We start from the raw sequence: 16,416 nt of genomic DNA on the forward strand, positions 1-16,416 counted from the left end.
TTGACGTGCCTTACTTTGTCCGAATGAAATTGAACAGAATTAGGTGTAATAGTGGAAGAAGTGCCTCTGAAGAAAAATATTTATAGCTCAGGGTTGAAATGAGGGTTCCTTGGTGTTCTCTGAGCTTGCTTGTTTTCTTGCAGATTAGCACTGATGTTACCTAGTTAGGGTAAAGAAATGTCTGCAAGAGCACCAAGGGCCCCTCAGAAGTTCCTCAGCCCTGTATCACTGGGGATGGTAAATGTCCCCTTGTTGCAATTGTTGTTAGTATGCAAACTATCATACATATTAAGATTGCCCACAACATGCATTCCCTGGTTGTCTAAAAGATCTGAATGAAGCAATGACAGAGGCAATCGCCTGGATAGCTGAATTGGACATCCAGTTATGAGGCCACTGCCATATCCCCATAGAACTTTTGTGTATAATTATGTGGCTTGTGTGTATATTTACTTCCCTTCTGTCAGGTTCTTATCATACACTAAATATTAGTAATAAATGCTTAGGAAAAACTAGTTTTAAGTCGAGTGCTGCAATCATACAGGTACTTGTCACCAGCTATGAAAATGACAATGTGCACCCTGATCCCATAGCTGAAGCCTCCTGGTCATATATATGTATCAAATGCCATAATGAAAAGGGCAGTTTCTGTTTTGATGCACATGTTGTCACTTGCCCTCCTCTTCTGTGGAAGCCTAGATCAACCCACCCCAGATTCTATTGATGAGTTTAGTAAAACTAGGTGGAAGCCATGTAAAACATGCTTATTTTGTTTCAGTTAAGATAGTATTAGAGCTCTGTCTTTGTTCTCTAATTCTAGGATTTCCAAATGGAGACACAGGGCTATCTAACTTGGATTACATGAGGGCTAGGTTAACAACCAATTAGGGAAAAAAGCAATAGTTTGATTGTCATCCGCAGTGTACAAATGGGAAGAAAACACTGGAAAAAGAATAGAAGCAAGAGGTTGGAGGTGGTGGTAAGGATGTAGATAAGCATTAAGTCATAGAGGTTCCTTTGTAGCCCAATTCTTACTGTTACTGACAGTTTGAAGCAGCCTAAAATTACTGGCATAATCATGGTGGTAACCCCTTATAGTGTATTGCTCTAAGCATGAAAGGTAAGGATGCATGGTTAGGACACTGAGTTGATGATAAGTAAACCCATGTTTGAGACCTGAGGGCTGCTGCATGATGTGGTGAGCTTCCATCATTCACTTCAGCTCCTGCCAACCTAGAAGTTATAAAGTGTGCAACAGCAGAGTAGATAGATACCACTTCAGTGGGCACATTAAGGGGAATATGAAAGGAGTCCCTATCACCCTCTGGGCAGCGGTGATATCATTGGCTAATCCTTTCAACCCTGAAGTGCCGTGGCGCTTCTGACATGAACACGAGCATGAAAAGGAATCAACTTACCAACAGGATCACATTTCCATCTCCCCCGACCTTGGCCAAAGCATGTACAGTTCAGCATGTGTCCTTCTTCATGACGTTTATGAAAAGTCTGATTAACATCATAAGTGATCCCATCAACTATACACTGATCTATTTAAAAAAAGAACAAATAATGGCTAGAATTTTGCACAGCTGCATATTGTTCTCCACTCAGTTTACCAATATCTCTCAAGAATGAAATAGTTTTTCTATATTCAAAAAGCTTCCAGCCAAAAAAGCAAGAATGTCATACAAAGTATTTAAAAAGTGAATTATGATATGCCTTTGCTACAAACTTTTATATTCTTTATAAATCTTTTAATAGATCTTGTGTCACCAATACATTATTTCTTCTTCAAATTTGTAATGACTAGTCACTCCAACCCATACCACATGCAACTCTTAATAAGTAAGCTGGCTACAAATACCTATAACATAAAGTAATTCAATTCACTCATTAGGTTACATATGCCTTGTTTAATAATGATTTAGTGAATAAACAACAATTATATGGTGTTAACCCACAAACCTAGTTTACAGAATCATAGTTTACAAATAACAATGATTCTATTCACATATCTTGTTATGTCCTTTAATTGGTTTTGGCTCTGTGCATAATTTCCATGACAGATGAACTAATCTGAGATTCATACTCAATAAATAAGATTTATGAATGAGATGTTGTCACAAAGGCTTTGCTTATGATTCTCAGAGGTTTCAAGGAACTGACGTTTTCACATGCACATAACTATAGTATATTCCTCATATATTTTTTCTTGCTGTAGGTCCTAGAAAACAAAGTTCTGTAAATGATTACTCATTGTTGGCTGTATATGAAACAAGTTTAACAGTTAAATGAAATTGATCCTACACCATAGTTCTGTTTCCCAAATGTACTCTAATTCAGGAAAGATAATCTGTGCCCCTTCAGAAACAGCTCTTAGCTTTCCTCACTATTGACCATGCTACTTGAGCTGTGAATAACCACTGCATTTAGAGAACCAAGGATTTCCCAATTCCAGTATATTACATACTGTGCTAACTCTTAACCGGCTACATCACATAATGAATAATGACAAACCAAACTAAAAATACCTCTGAGCTGGGAATATGCAATGCAGGTCCATTCTCCACGTCCATTTCCCACACAAGTGCATCTCATCATATGACCCATATCATGCTGTTTGTCCCATTGGTCTCCAATACGATACATAACACCCTCATTTGTCGTACAAATTTCTTCATGAGCTAGTCAACATATAAAAATGAATTAGGCTTATATTATTATGTGCTTCTTGTTCATGAAAATAACACCACTAACCCTTAGAAATTTTCTTTCTTCCATATTGATTTTATATAGTATATAGTGCCTATAGTATCCATTTTCTTCTGAGCACTTCCATTTGAACCCTGTATTCTGAATGTGTGTTAAATAGATTTTCACATATTTTATTCTCATAGTAAAATTGTAAAAGTTTTACTGAGGCTAATCTCTATACGCAACAACTGTATATACAAAGTGAATGAATATTTATATCAAATAATATTTTCATAATTCCCAAGAATTAAGGAATAATTGGGTCCTAACAGACATATGTGCAATATACCTGCCATGGGACAAAATCCAAACTTCTGATCAACATCATAGTTTGAGGTAGTTCCACACCACTTCATGTTATCTCTTCTTCCTTCAGAAGTACAATCAGTGTAATTCCGATTATTATAAAGGAAAGGAAAGTGACACAGGGCACCATTTGAATTTCCACCACGTGTCTGAATCAATACTGCAAAAAAAATGTTATTCAAATAAATACTGTAGCTTAGCTACATGCTAATTACTTTACTATCTGCTATCCAGCATACCACACTCGTGAAAATTATTTCTGAAAACTTTTTTGCAATCATTTTCACAATTTAAAGAAAATACAATGTTATGAATTAAGAAATGGAAAAAAGAAACAACAAAGAATGATGATCTTTGCCATTTTTATGTGAACCACTGAGAATGTAAAATGTGGAAAAGGTTTTTTTTAACTGATCAACTATCTAATAAAAATTGTATTTTTCCAGGTTTTTGACTATATATGTAAGTGGGAACATATTTATAAAGAAGTTCCAAAGCAATTAAGAGACACATCAAAGTCAGTTCAGTTTGCAACTTCCATCAGCTCAAGAGCTGCACCAACCTTTGCATGTCAAGGACTGCATTCCTAAGTGGCCACAAACAGGCCCCATTTGGTTAGGGGCCTTAAGGAAACTTAAGGGATGAAATGGGTGTCTTAAGTATTTACAAGGCTTAAAACATCCATTTTATTTCTGCTGAATACTTCTCGCCTTGGGAAAAAAGGGCTGAATGCTTTGCTCTATCCACTGTGAGAGACTTAGCCTCTCGCACCTCTGTCTTGGTTCCAAAATGCATGAAAGCATCTGCAAGTCAGTAGCTAGTCTATACAGTAGCTCTCTGCCAAAAAATCAAACTAGTTTTGTTCTACCAAGTCTGAATCAATCTAATGAAAAACTGCAGAACTGAAGAAATCTACTATCAAGAAAGTGTGGACAGCAAAAGGGAGCTTCAGAATGATGGTATCAAATGCTGGCAGTTGTTAGGCAGGTAAGCGAGCTGGGTGACTTTGAGTCAGTCCTCCTCTCTGAGCCCAGCCTATCTCACAGAACGGTTGTAGTAGGAGACCAAATTATACACAGGGAGCAGAATTATTTCATATGTTCACCACATATCTAAAATCATATTTGATTTTACCAAAATATATAAAAGGCAGAATAAACATCTAATAACAATAATAATAAAGAACAATCACCTCCAATAAGCTCAAAAATCACAAGTACTCTGAAAATATGATAAAAAATAGAAACCTCTGGCACAGGAAAAAAAATCTGAGAAATTGTGAGGCAGAATTTAACTGTATTTTCCGGTTGTACATCCAGTTCTTTGCAAGAACTGCCATATATATATAGCAGTAAGCAGAAGTATATTGTTCCCACCCTCTAAGATCAAACATTAAAATAAGGAATATAGCTAAAGATTTTGGTATGTTTCTTTTATATAATGAGTATTCATAAAAGTCTTTTAAAAATATTTGACAATTTCTTTTTTAATAAAATAATACTGAATTATTAAACTACACAAATGAATCCCACTTTTAAGGCATGTATTCCTCCAGATCTCACAGAGTAAAAAACTACATTAGCCCCTTGCTAATGTTCTTAGTTCTGCCATATATGGCAACCTGGCTGAGAATTCCAGCTTGACTTGGGAGTGACATCAGAGCAGTGCAGCCATCAGATTCAAAAGACCTCTTTCCTTCTAGCCTAATATATTGGGCAGAAAACCAAAGATGCAGACTACTAGCTTTATTTCTATTTAATTCATTTCCTCCTCACAAATTTGAGGACACCCAAGTGACCAAAATGGCACAAACTATTTTTGTCTTTGAACATTTCTGCATACTGTATACATTTCATTGGATTAGTTGAGATGATGACAAAACAATTGTTGGCGAACACCTAACACTGATTAGCTTCAGTTATTCCTTAGTTAAAAAAATAATTGCAAAACTGACTCCAAACCATCGTTGCCCAGTTTCATTTCAGCATGGAACAAAAAACAAAGGTTATTTCAGAATTTTGGAAAGTCTAAAAGTAAGGAGCAATCACTTAGAATAGGAAGAGAAAACTACTTTTATACTGAGAGTCAAACTGAGTATTTATGGTATATTAAAAGCCATACAGTAAAAATGGGCATGCTCAGGATAGAGATGGGTAGGAGCAGAAGAGAGAAATAGTGGGATAATGACATTTTACCAAGTAAGGAATAACAAATATTCTGCCTCTGGCAATAGTCAAGAAGATCCTTTTCAAGACATCTAGGGAAAGCTTGCAATCTGGTATACAATATTACCGGTTTTCATTTTACCTGATAAAGACATCTGTAGAGAAGGACTATCCATTGCTATCTAGTTAAGCTGTGGTGGCGTCATGATATAAGCCTACCTTTCTAATGCTAAACACATTTCATGTATTGCACTGAATAGCCTTTCTGATAGATTTATGTTTGACTTTTGTATTCCCTTACTCTTTCCTAGTTTTCAAGACTTTTCTTGTATGCATTATTCAGTGCAGATCCACGCCTCCTATTCCCAGCCGATATTTTAAAAAGACATGTGAAAGAATGCTAAAATATAACTAATATATTTTATACTTCCATGACCACACTTTCCCAATGTATGCTAAAATCTGCATCCTATTTCTCCCCAAGAGATTTTTTTTCTCAAAAAAGTTTACCATTTTGCTCTGTACAAAAGGAATAGCTCTTATCCTGGTCAAAGTTGGAGGTTGTACTGCACCAGAGATTCCCATCATGACGTCCTTCAGAAGTGCAGGAATAGAAAGTCCTTCCATTATATGTGAATGGGAAAATGCAAGGCTCTCCATTGGAATTGCCACCATAAGTTTGGGTCACAGCTTTAAAACATAGAATACCATTATAATTACACAAGAATCTGGTGTTATTTGGTTTAAAAAATTAATATTTAGTATTTATATAAAAACATTATAGTGAAACCTCAGTTTTTCAAACCAGTGGGACCATGGGTCCTGTCTTTTAAAATTTGGAGTATGTCGTTTCAGTAACTGACATTGATTGAATGATTGTCATCACACAAATGTTGCAAATTATATTACTTGCATCAAAAAAAATTCAAAAAAAATAATAATTCAAGACTTCACTCTGCATGTGGGTATGTGTGTGGGTGTAGGTGTAGAAGGGGTCTGTATAAAAGAAAAAGTCACAATTCTGGCTGGTTTTGGAGAGAACAAGATAACAGAATCCGAAAACCAACCACACTAAACTAACTTCATATCAAATCCATTGACGTGGAGATCATGCTTTTATAAACATAATCGTATGAAGGCCAGACTGATCACATGACCTTGTATAAATGATAACTTGTTTTTCACAATATAGTAGTGACCTTCAGCCCAGCCTATGCCAATTAGATAGGAACATGCATTATCATAGGGTAAATGATTGAAACATCTTTTATATGCCAATAAATATTTAAAATATGTCCTACCTGTTTCCTGGCAGCTGATTCCATTGCCCAGACAAGTACAAAGCATATGCAGGCTTCCCTGTGCCTTAAGCCACTGCATTCCCAGGATATACACCATACCACTGTCAGTTAGACAATGCCCATAAGGAGCAGGCTGGGGCTGTGGTTGGTAGAGTGCAGTTCGTACATCTGTGATAGTTGCAGATGCACTTCCTGCATATAAAAAAAGCGATGTTTTGCAACAGTCAGTAAGAATTCCTGTATAGTATCACTTGATCGGTTATGATTACTTTACCCTATTTTTAATCACTGTTAGCCACCCAGTCATGAATATGAAATGGGCAGCTACGTAATACTAAGGATGAATGGACAGACAGAATCTTGATAGTCTCCTATGAGCCAGTTATCTGTTGTAGTTAATGTGGAACTTTGAAACTTCCAACATTAATAAAAATACTGTTTTTACCATTTTGACTGGACCAAAATAATCATCCAAATTGACCTCTCAACATCCTAGCAAAGCTGAATTTCTACTGGGAATGCAACAATACTTTTGATTAATTTGTTTTATGTTTATCAGAAGATAACAAAACATTTACACTCATGTTAATAAGGGCCAGTTAGCGTATCAATTCCAACCCACTGCACAGTGAAACAGTCTCCTGGAAGATCCAGCCTCTGCTTATACACAGGCAGCAAAGGGAGGAAGGTGTTCCGGGTCTTCATCAGTAACTGGTTCCACTGCCAAATTATTTTTCAGAAACTTCTACTGGAATCTGCCTTCCTGTAACTTAAAGTTATTGTCAGAATCCATTTATATTTTATTTATAACTCTCTTTCTGTGCAAACCCAAATCTCACCCCCCACCTTGGATTCTGCCATTCCCAAGGAGGAAAGAGAACAAACATGGGAGTTTATTGCCTCCATTTCCTCTCCTTAGAGGTAACTTTTTGTTTATCTAGCCTGCCTGTTACCCATCACAATAATATCTATGAGAGGCATTCTCCCTCTCATCTTACGAGCAACTAAGAAAGGGGGTGGGGGATTCTGGTTTGTTTCTCTGGATGGAATGTGAAAGGGAGTTATTGTGCTACGAATGGACTGATGGTTCTCCCTTTCCCATGAGGGGCTTGCCACCTGGAATTTGACTGATCTGGAACTGACCAAATGAACTGAGGGGTGGGGTTTTGCTTGGGGACACTTTAAAATTATCGATCTGTGAGGGGATTCTTCAGATCCTGTCTATTATACCCTCTATCATCTATGTCTTAGTAAAAGTTACTGCTTGGATAATCTTGTCTCCAAGAGTCTTTCTTTCTTAAGATGTGGATTGGAGTGGGTTCTGACAGTTATATTAAGAAAAAGACTTTTTCTCTATAGCTGATTTCTGGGAAGAAAAGTTTTTTAAAAAATCAGATTTAAATTTGGATTTAAAATTTAGATTAATGAACATTCTTTTTCACTGAAAAGTCCATTAAACTGTTCTACTAGATTATATTAATAGTCATGGTTTCACACTTATCTATTTTGCAGTTCCTTAAAACAGATTCCACATTGCTGCCAAAATGCCTCCTCTATTATTGATACTACAATTAGTACACCCCATTCTGTGGGTAACTGAATCTGTACTTTCAGTCTTTGGTTACGTTCTCATCATTCCAAAGGACTAAATCAAGTCAAGCCTGACAAACCGCCTTTGTGATGCTAACGATTTTAGATGTGGGGATTTTTTTAGCAGACTTCATTGGTTGGCAAGAATTTTTTTAATTACATTGATTTTACAGTTGTTTTATAGATTACACTGAGTTTTATTATCTTTGAAATCTTACACAATTTGAATACTTTGAATTTGAATCTATGATTTCCCAAGGTAGTTTTAATAAAGGCAAATTAAGAAGGAATAAATATCCAACTTCATCCAGGTATATCACTTACCTACACCTGTGGCTTGCAAAGAGGAATGCCTTTCACATTTCCATTCTCCTCTGCCATTCCCTGTGCAGATGCACTGAAGTAGATTTCCTCTGTTATCCTTCTTGCTCCAGGTGTCTCCAATTCGGTAAGAGGTCTTGGTGTCCTGATCATTACATCTGTCTATAGAAAGGAAGAGACCACACACCAGAGGATCAAGCCTGTGCTATTTCAACAGTCTGCACCCATTCATGATGGTTATCCACTTGGACAGATACTGAATTTTTTAATGTACTCAATATTTTCATCCAGTCTCATCCAAAACTACCATTGGCATATTTTAACTGCTCCAATTAAAAATGGATTTTTAGTACACTTGAATGAGAACCATGTTGCACATAAGGAAAGATAGAACAGAATTTTTATTAAAACTCTTAAAACTGTCAAACAATTCCCCAATACTAAAATGTCCACAAATTTTGATTCTAGACATTCTAGAGAAACTCTGAAGCCACAAAAAGGGTGCTGGGGTTTTATGTATAATGATTTACAAGACACAATAATTGAGATAAGGCAGCATGTTAGGCCAAATCAAACAAATCACATTTTTGTGCAGTGTTTAATCACAGGTATTACTGACTGTTCTGTGCCTTCCACTAAGGCACAAATTCCTTGGGTCAATTTTAGGTCCTTCTGGATCTGCTCAAAGGACAAGTGGCAGCCATATCTAAGAGTTCATCTTGTGCATCAAGTGCATCTACATCTGGATCAGGAGATCATATTCACAATCATTCACACCCTGGTCACTCCCTGGCTGGATTACTGTGCAGGATACAAAGCTGGCTTTCAAAAGCTCTCCTTGATACTGTCATGTAACATCTCTGTGCAGCAAGCTACACTGGCTTCCAGAAAATTTCTCAATACAACTCAACATGCTAATTATTCTCTATAAAGTCCTACACTGCCCAAGTTACATGTACTCTGCTCATGCTATTAGAATACTCTTAAGCAATCTTATCTCATGGGACCTAGGAGTTGCACCTCTCTGCCACACTGCCTGCCCAATGGACCAGCAGCTTCCTGGAGCCTTGGATGGCTCAGACTCAGCAAGCATTAAGGAACTGGCTATTTCCTCAGGCATTCAAGACTGTTGGTTGGTTTTTAAGTTCTTGTTTGACCTATTGGAAGTGCACATTTTTTAAAGAAAAAAATCATGGATGTTTCATTTTAGTTTTGGGGTGCTTATTTTTACAAATCATATTGCTGTTCTTGTTCTTAAACCTTTGTTCATCGCCTACAATCACTGCTGTCAGATAGCTGGCTATACAAATTCTATAAATAAGTAAAAAAAAATAATCAACATCTATGGAGGTTCTTAGTCATGCAGGTGATGGTTGTCCCAAAAGTGCTTTTTCAAGAGACAACTGGACTTTCTTGTTTTTCTTTGAAGATGTTTCACTTCTCATCCAAGAAGCTTCTTCTACTCTGACTGAATGGTGGGGAATGGAAGGATTTATATTCCTTGCAGACAGCTGGTCATTTACATTTTTTAAGAGTCATTGAGTTGTGGAGGCTTATATGTGACCTCAAGGTCACCTGAGTGGTGCAAATGGGTGTAGAGACTTTTTGGAACTGCTGAAAGGACTGTGTTGTAGACTGGAGATAGACGATGTTTCAGTCCTCCCCTTCTATTGAAAGAGAGCTGTTCAGTTTTGACATAGATGGCCTCTTTGACCCCTCTTTCAAGCCAGCTCTCCTCTCTTGTCCAAAGTGACTTTGTCTTTTAAATGTAGATGGACTGCTGAAACTTGTCCTGATGGGTTTGTTCTCCTACATTGTGCCATGTATTTATGAAGTGGTTATTTTGTCTCCCCAATGTACAGATCTGCACATCTCACTGCATTTTACTGCATATATCATGTCGCTTAGTTTGAGTCTGGGTGTTTTATCTTTGGAGTAGACAAACTTCTGCCTTTACTGTATTCTTGGGTTTAAATTGTGCATGTATGTTGTGTTGGCTGAAGATCCTCCTGAGCTTTTCAGATATTCCTGCAAATAGGCAGCAGTCAGGAAGAGATCCAGCATGGCACATAGGTGGTCTGTGGTAGGTTAGTTCTGTCACCTAAGGTGCTGTCTTGTAGCAGTCATCCATGGTCTCATCCAGGTCCAGTTTTAGTTTCGAAACCTTGCTGGTGAAGTCCTGTGAAAATAAAACTGGACCCGGATGAGACCATGGTTTCCTATGATGTGACTTCCCTCTTCACCTGCATTCCAACAATTGAAGCCGTCATGGTACTGAAGAAACAATTGCTACAATACAGCACCTTAGGTGGCAGAACCAACCTGAGTCCAGACCACATATGTGCCATGCTGAACTACCTATTTCAAATACAATGAAGGTTTCTACAGACAAAACATGGCTACACCATGGGTTCACCTGTGTCCCCCATTGTGGCCAATCACTACATGGAAGAGGTAGAAACCAAAGCCCTAAACTCCTTCACAGGAATTCCACCCACTCACTGGTGTAGTTATGTGGATGATATTTGGGTCAAGATCAAAACACAGGTATTGGAAGCATTCATTAAATATATCAACTCTGTGGACAGATACATCAAATTCACATGGGAAAATGTTAAGGAAAATAGTCTAGCCTTCCTGGACTATGCAATACATATTAAAGAAGACAGTGAAGTTTACAGAAAGCTCACACACATATCAATATTTACATTTTAATTCTCACCACCCACTGGAGCACAAAATGGGAGTTATCAGAACCCTAAACCACCGAGCTGAAGTCCTGCCTACCAGCAAAGATGGGAAAGAAAAAGAACTAAAACAAGGAAGCCCTCAGAAAGTGTGGCTATCCCAACTGGGCCTTCATCAAATCCCAAAAAGACCCAGCAGGAGCTCCTCCATAACAGAAGAGAACAATAAATGAAGCAATGTTGTCAATTCCATACATTGCAGGAATATCTGAAGAGCTCAGTATCTTCAGCCAATACAACATATATGCACACTTGACAAAGTGTGCATGTATGACCAAGACCAAGACCACTCTTTTGAAGACAGCAAAGTTCACATTTTGGACAAAGAAGACTGAAAGAGGGGTCAAAGACCATCTATGTCAAAACTGAACAGTGCTCTCAATAGAATGGGAGGGATATAACATCATCTATCTTGAGTCTACAACGCAGTCCTTTCAGCAGTTCCAAAAAGGCTCCACACACATTTGCACTACTCAGGTGACCCTGAGGACACAGACAAACCTACAAGTGGCCTCAATGACTCTCTAAAAGAATGCAAATGACCAGCTGTTTGCCAGGAATATAAATCCTTCTATTCCCTACCATCCAGTCAGAGCGGAAGAAGCTTCTTGGATGAGAAGCGAAACTTCTTCAAAGAAAAACAACGAAGTCCAGAGTTGCCTCTTTAAAAGGCACCTTTGGGACAAATAAAATCAACTTTGAATAGAAAGACAGAAATATGAGGTCAATAATTTCTCTCCCCCTGAGATAAATTTCTCCCCTCTACACAGAAATTCTGTTCCATTTGTTATGACACAATTCTGGAAGAAAATTGCTACATCATCCCAGTCACTCAGCTGCTGGGTTTCAAAAAAATGAATATGAGGAAAATTTTTAAGACATGAAGCCAAATTGATGGGAGTATGTGAATTTGCCAAGAAGTTGGTCAGCTATATGAATGGAGAAACTTTTAAAATATTCAAAACTGGGAACCAGCTGAATGATTAAGAGTTGACCATACTTACAAGGGTTATCTCCACCATTTCAGTAATTATATACTTTAATAAAACAAAATATAAATAAAAACAATGTAGTTTTCTAATGCAAACTTAAACACATTTACTCTGAATTAAACAGAATTAAGCTCAAAGTTCTTAGTCCCAACTAGATATATTTAGAAACTGAGTGTTAATTGGGGGTAGAAAGAAATATTACAAATTTTGGGAAAATGGAAACAAATGCATAGAAGATACCTGATAAAGGAATCTAAAACACTGAGAAAAGTTTCAAACTTTATTCCAAATGTACATGATTCTAAACAATGCTATGCTATGTTAAGAAATTGTGGTACTGATCAATATTATTATAAAATTCAAAGAGAAAGTGCTGCACACAGAAATGCAACCTGCCCAAATGCACATCATTAAGAAATGATGGCTTACCCTGATTTTCCTGTTACAGGTAATGAATTATTTAATATGTGTGCTGAGATAATTCTATAAAATGTTTGCATTTTGAATAAATAGTAATGTCGTACAAAGCCAAGTGTTTTAGTTTCAAACAGTATAAATAACAAATATTTAGAAAAGAAATCAGAATTCCCATTGAATTCAGCAACAGATTTCTGGGCCATATACTGTATTAAAACACTGAGCCATATACTATATTAAAACATACTGTCAACGTCATTCATTTGATTTTGCTTTTCCTGGCAGTTGAGAACATTCCATCCTTGTAACTTTCTCATTTGACACCTGGACACATATTTTCCTCCACAAGTTTACAGTCAGAGAAAAACACTAAATAAAAGTGTTGCTTGTATGGTTTTAAAATTTAATTTCAAACTGAGGATTTACTTTATATAATTGACCGTTATATTAAGAAAAGTTGTTATCCTCAATTAAAAGCTAAACAATATCATCTCAAAATCCACCACAAAAAAGTTCTAAAAGACTAGGTATGTCCTAAAACAGCTTAAAACATGGCTTTTACTTAACCAATGACTATACTTTTAAATACTTGCTATGCATGTCAGTGATTATCTTGCATACAATTGGATCCAAGCTGTAGTAATTTTTCATCACAAGCATCCTCATAGAAGAAAGAATATTTCAACGATTCACTTTAGGTTCTTTCATCTTTAATATGACAATCTTATTTATAATGGATTAGAATTTAAGGAAATTCACCAAAGGAAATTTTTTCCATTGCCATGCAGTCATCTGCTACTCAAAAAAACTGGGAGACTCACCTGAATAATGCAGAAAGGAGAAGACCTCCTGAGAAAGAGTAACTAAGTAAGTTTATTCATTAATTAATAGTAACTTAACTATGGAATTAAATTTTCATACTGTCTTACTAAGTACTTCTATATTGTTTAGTGGAACCTTCTCAATGCCTTCAAAGAGGGTCTGAAGATATAATCAAAACTTTCATAAATTTCACTTGGGATCTAAGCTAGCTTCTTCAGGATAACACCAAGACTTATTGTACTTTCTACCAATATCCAGTAGGTACAATAAATGTTAGCCTGGAATTGAAGAGGATTGAGCCCTCTAAAATTCAAAGACATATCTCTATGTTTTCCAAAATAAAAGTCTTGCTTTAGCTTTTCTGATAATTTTCATATTTCCATGACTGCTAGCACAAAGTTCAGAATAGAGAAAACAAGATATTCTATGATCTTATAGACATACGTAAGTGAAAGAAATATCAACAAGAAACAGCAAGGCTAAGACAGATCAAAAAAGCAGAATAAAATGTATCTTCTTGAAAGTATATAAATATCACTTATGCTAGAATCTGTGGGTACTTATTTATTTATGGATGAGATCCATGGGAAATAATAGTACAATACTTTCTTTTAACATATACTTGAGTCAGTCGGTATAACTCAGTCCAATACATATTTTCTTAGAAGCCATGGTCTTATTCTGAATTTAGCAGTTGTGTTCATACAAAACATTAATCAGGTGCAGCAATTTCATTTGTTTTGGGGATGGTAACATCTACATCTTGTAATGGAAAGAGGAAAGATAAGGTAATATTACATACACAGTTGGGAAGATTATTAGACCATTGACCTCACAGAGTAAGTTGTTAAAATGACATATGTTATGCAATTATTTCCAAGTAATTCAAACTAGAATTTGTTTAAAACTAAATTTTAAATGTTGGAGGTGTGGCGGTGAAGATGCAACGTATTTTCATATATGGTGGACATGTAAAAAGGTTAAAGCATTTTGGATTAAAATTTGGTGGAATATGCAGAAGATATTTAAGAAAAGGATAAAGTTTTGTCCGCAATTGTTTTTACTGGGCATTACTACTGACACTACTGGTGTGGACATTAAGTTGATGTTGAATTTAATTACGGCAGCAAGACTTTTAGTAGGGCAATACTGGAAGAAGGAAGAACTGCCGACTATAGAAGAATGGACTTTAAAAGTTTCCAATCTGGCAACAGATATATATTGTGGAGTGGAAAAAATGGATTGATTACATCCAGAATAAATATGGGACTAAAAAGTTTCATTTAGCATTTGAATAAGTATTGATGTGATATTTATATTGCTTGTAGTTGTTTTATAAGAGTTAAAGTGCGATAGATTTAATAGTTTATTGTTGTTTGCATGTGTTAGATTATGATGGTTTCTACTTTTATACCTTGTATTTAGCTCTGGGAAGTCGGGGAGGGGGGAGGGGGAGGGAGGGAGGTGTTGGGGAGGGTTGGAAAGAGGGGAGGGGGTTGGGAGGGGTTTTGTTTTGTTTTGTTAAAGATAAAATGTAGTGTAAAACTTTTCAATTAAAAAAACTAAATTTTTCATTAGTATGGCCCCAAGTCATCACATTATGCTTGACTTTTTTTTTTGCAACCCCAACCCCCTCCATGATTGTTCTTTCATAATTTGACACAAACACACCCTCCCTAGTGACGTCTTTGGGCAGTTGTCATGTCCCTTGTTGCTTTACCATACTGAAAAAAATGAAAAAGGCCAGCACCCTTGATTTAAGGAAACTACTGACAGGCAACATTCTAGCCACATTACTTAGATGGAGAAGGCAGCAGCCACCAAATTGCTAATAATTTACTACGCTAATAATTTACTATATCTTCATGGATGATGTAAATACAGTGAGCCAAACAGTGTGTGCAGAACATTCCAGACTTTGGGCCCTCTCTCAAAATAATGGAGGAAATGAAAAAATACCCAAGAGCATCATTCATGCTGATACTTTACATGAGCTGCTCTGCCACAAGTCCATACTTACTTCTGGAAGTGCAAGTAATCCTCCCACTGCCTTCTCCAAGGCAAGTGCAATCCACCATCATCCAGCCCTGATATGGCTTTTCCCAAACTTCTCCAACTATGTATGACGTCCCAGCTGTATTATCATAGCACCGCTCAGCTAAGGGAAATTAATTTTCAAAGGTGAAAAAGAAAAAATAAGTTCACTGCATTGTTTTCTTTACAATTTCATTAAGGAAAAACTACATTTCTTATTTATGGAGGAAAGAAAATGCTTTCATATTTTTTGCACTTGGATAAAAAAACAGCATGCAAAAATCTGGCAGTTCAATGAAATAGAGGTTTCTAAGTGTTTACAACACTGGTGTTGCAGACAGCTTGTTTTATTTTACGCTCCTTTTGAAGGCATGGCTATATTTCAGTATATAACTATATACAGGATTATATTTCAAAATGATCTGGAGAATTTTCTCTTATGTCAATAAAGCACATCAAACTTTGGAACATGAATCTCTTAATCAAGTATGCCCTTCCCTATCAAAAATTCTAAAGACTAGACAGAAGGGAACAAATTAATCTTGGCATCTTCTCCATGGCATACTTGTATTCTAGTTGAATTTTTTTATTGTCTATGGAATATTCAGAAGCACTACCTACAGGTCAAAAGTACAGGTAAAGTTTGATCATGTATGCATGTTTTCAGTATTTATATACAGGTGAAACTCGAAAAATTAGAATATCGTGCAAAAGTTCAACTTAAAAGGGGAAACTAATATATGAGATAGACTCATTACATGCAAAGCAAGATAGTTCAAGCCGTGATTTGTCATAATTGTGATGATTATGGCTTACAGCTCATGAAAACCCCAAATACACAATCTCAGAAAATTAGAATATTGTGAAATGGTGCAATATTCTAGGCTCAAAGTGTCCCACTCTAATCAGCTAATTAAGCCATAACACCTGCAAAGGGTTCCTGAGCCTTTAAATGGTCTCTCAGTCT

At 36.4% G+C, this 16,416-nt stretch overlaps 1 protein-coding gene across 6 annotated transcripts in view; it reads right to left on the reverse strand.

The window, feature by feature from the left end:
- FN1 (fibronectin 1) overlaps positions 1 to 16,416 on the reverse strand; it is a 160,757-nt gene that overhangs the window by 128,532 nt on the left and 15,809 nt on the right. For all 6 annotated transcript variants that reach the window (XM_083354336.1, XM_083354335.1, XM_083354334.1 and 3 more), the window contains exons 6-12: positions 15,436 to 15,573; positions 8,441 to 8,599; positions 6,527 to 6,718; positions 5,736 to 5,915; positions 3,044 to 3,220; positions 2,532 to 2,684; positions 1,419 to 1,547 (exon numbers count right to left, since the gene is read on the reverse strand). In XM_083354336.1, coding sequence (XP_083210462.1) covers positions 1,419 to 1,547; positions 2,532 to 2,684; positions 3,044 to 3,220; positions 5,736 to 5,915; positions 6,527 to 6,718; positions 8,441 to 8,599; positions 15,436 to 15,573 — 1,128 coding nt within the window. The remainder of the gene's footprint in view (positions 1 to 1,418; positions 1,548 to 2,531; positions 2,685 to 3,043; positions 3,221 to 5,735; positions 5,916 to 6,526; positions 6,719 to 8,440; positions 8,600 to 15,435; positions 15,574 to 16,416) is intronic.

This window comes from Vipera ursinii, assembly GCF_947247035.1.
Source record: "Vipera ursinii genome assembly, chromosome: 1".
In the NCBI taxonomy this organism is placed as follows: domain Eukaryota; kingdom Metazoa; phylum Chordata; class Lepidosauria; order Squamata; family Viperidae; genus Vipera; species Vipera ursinii.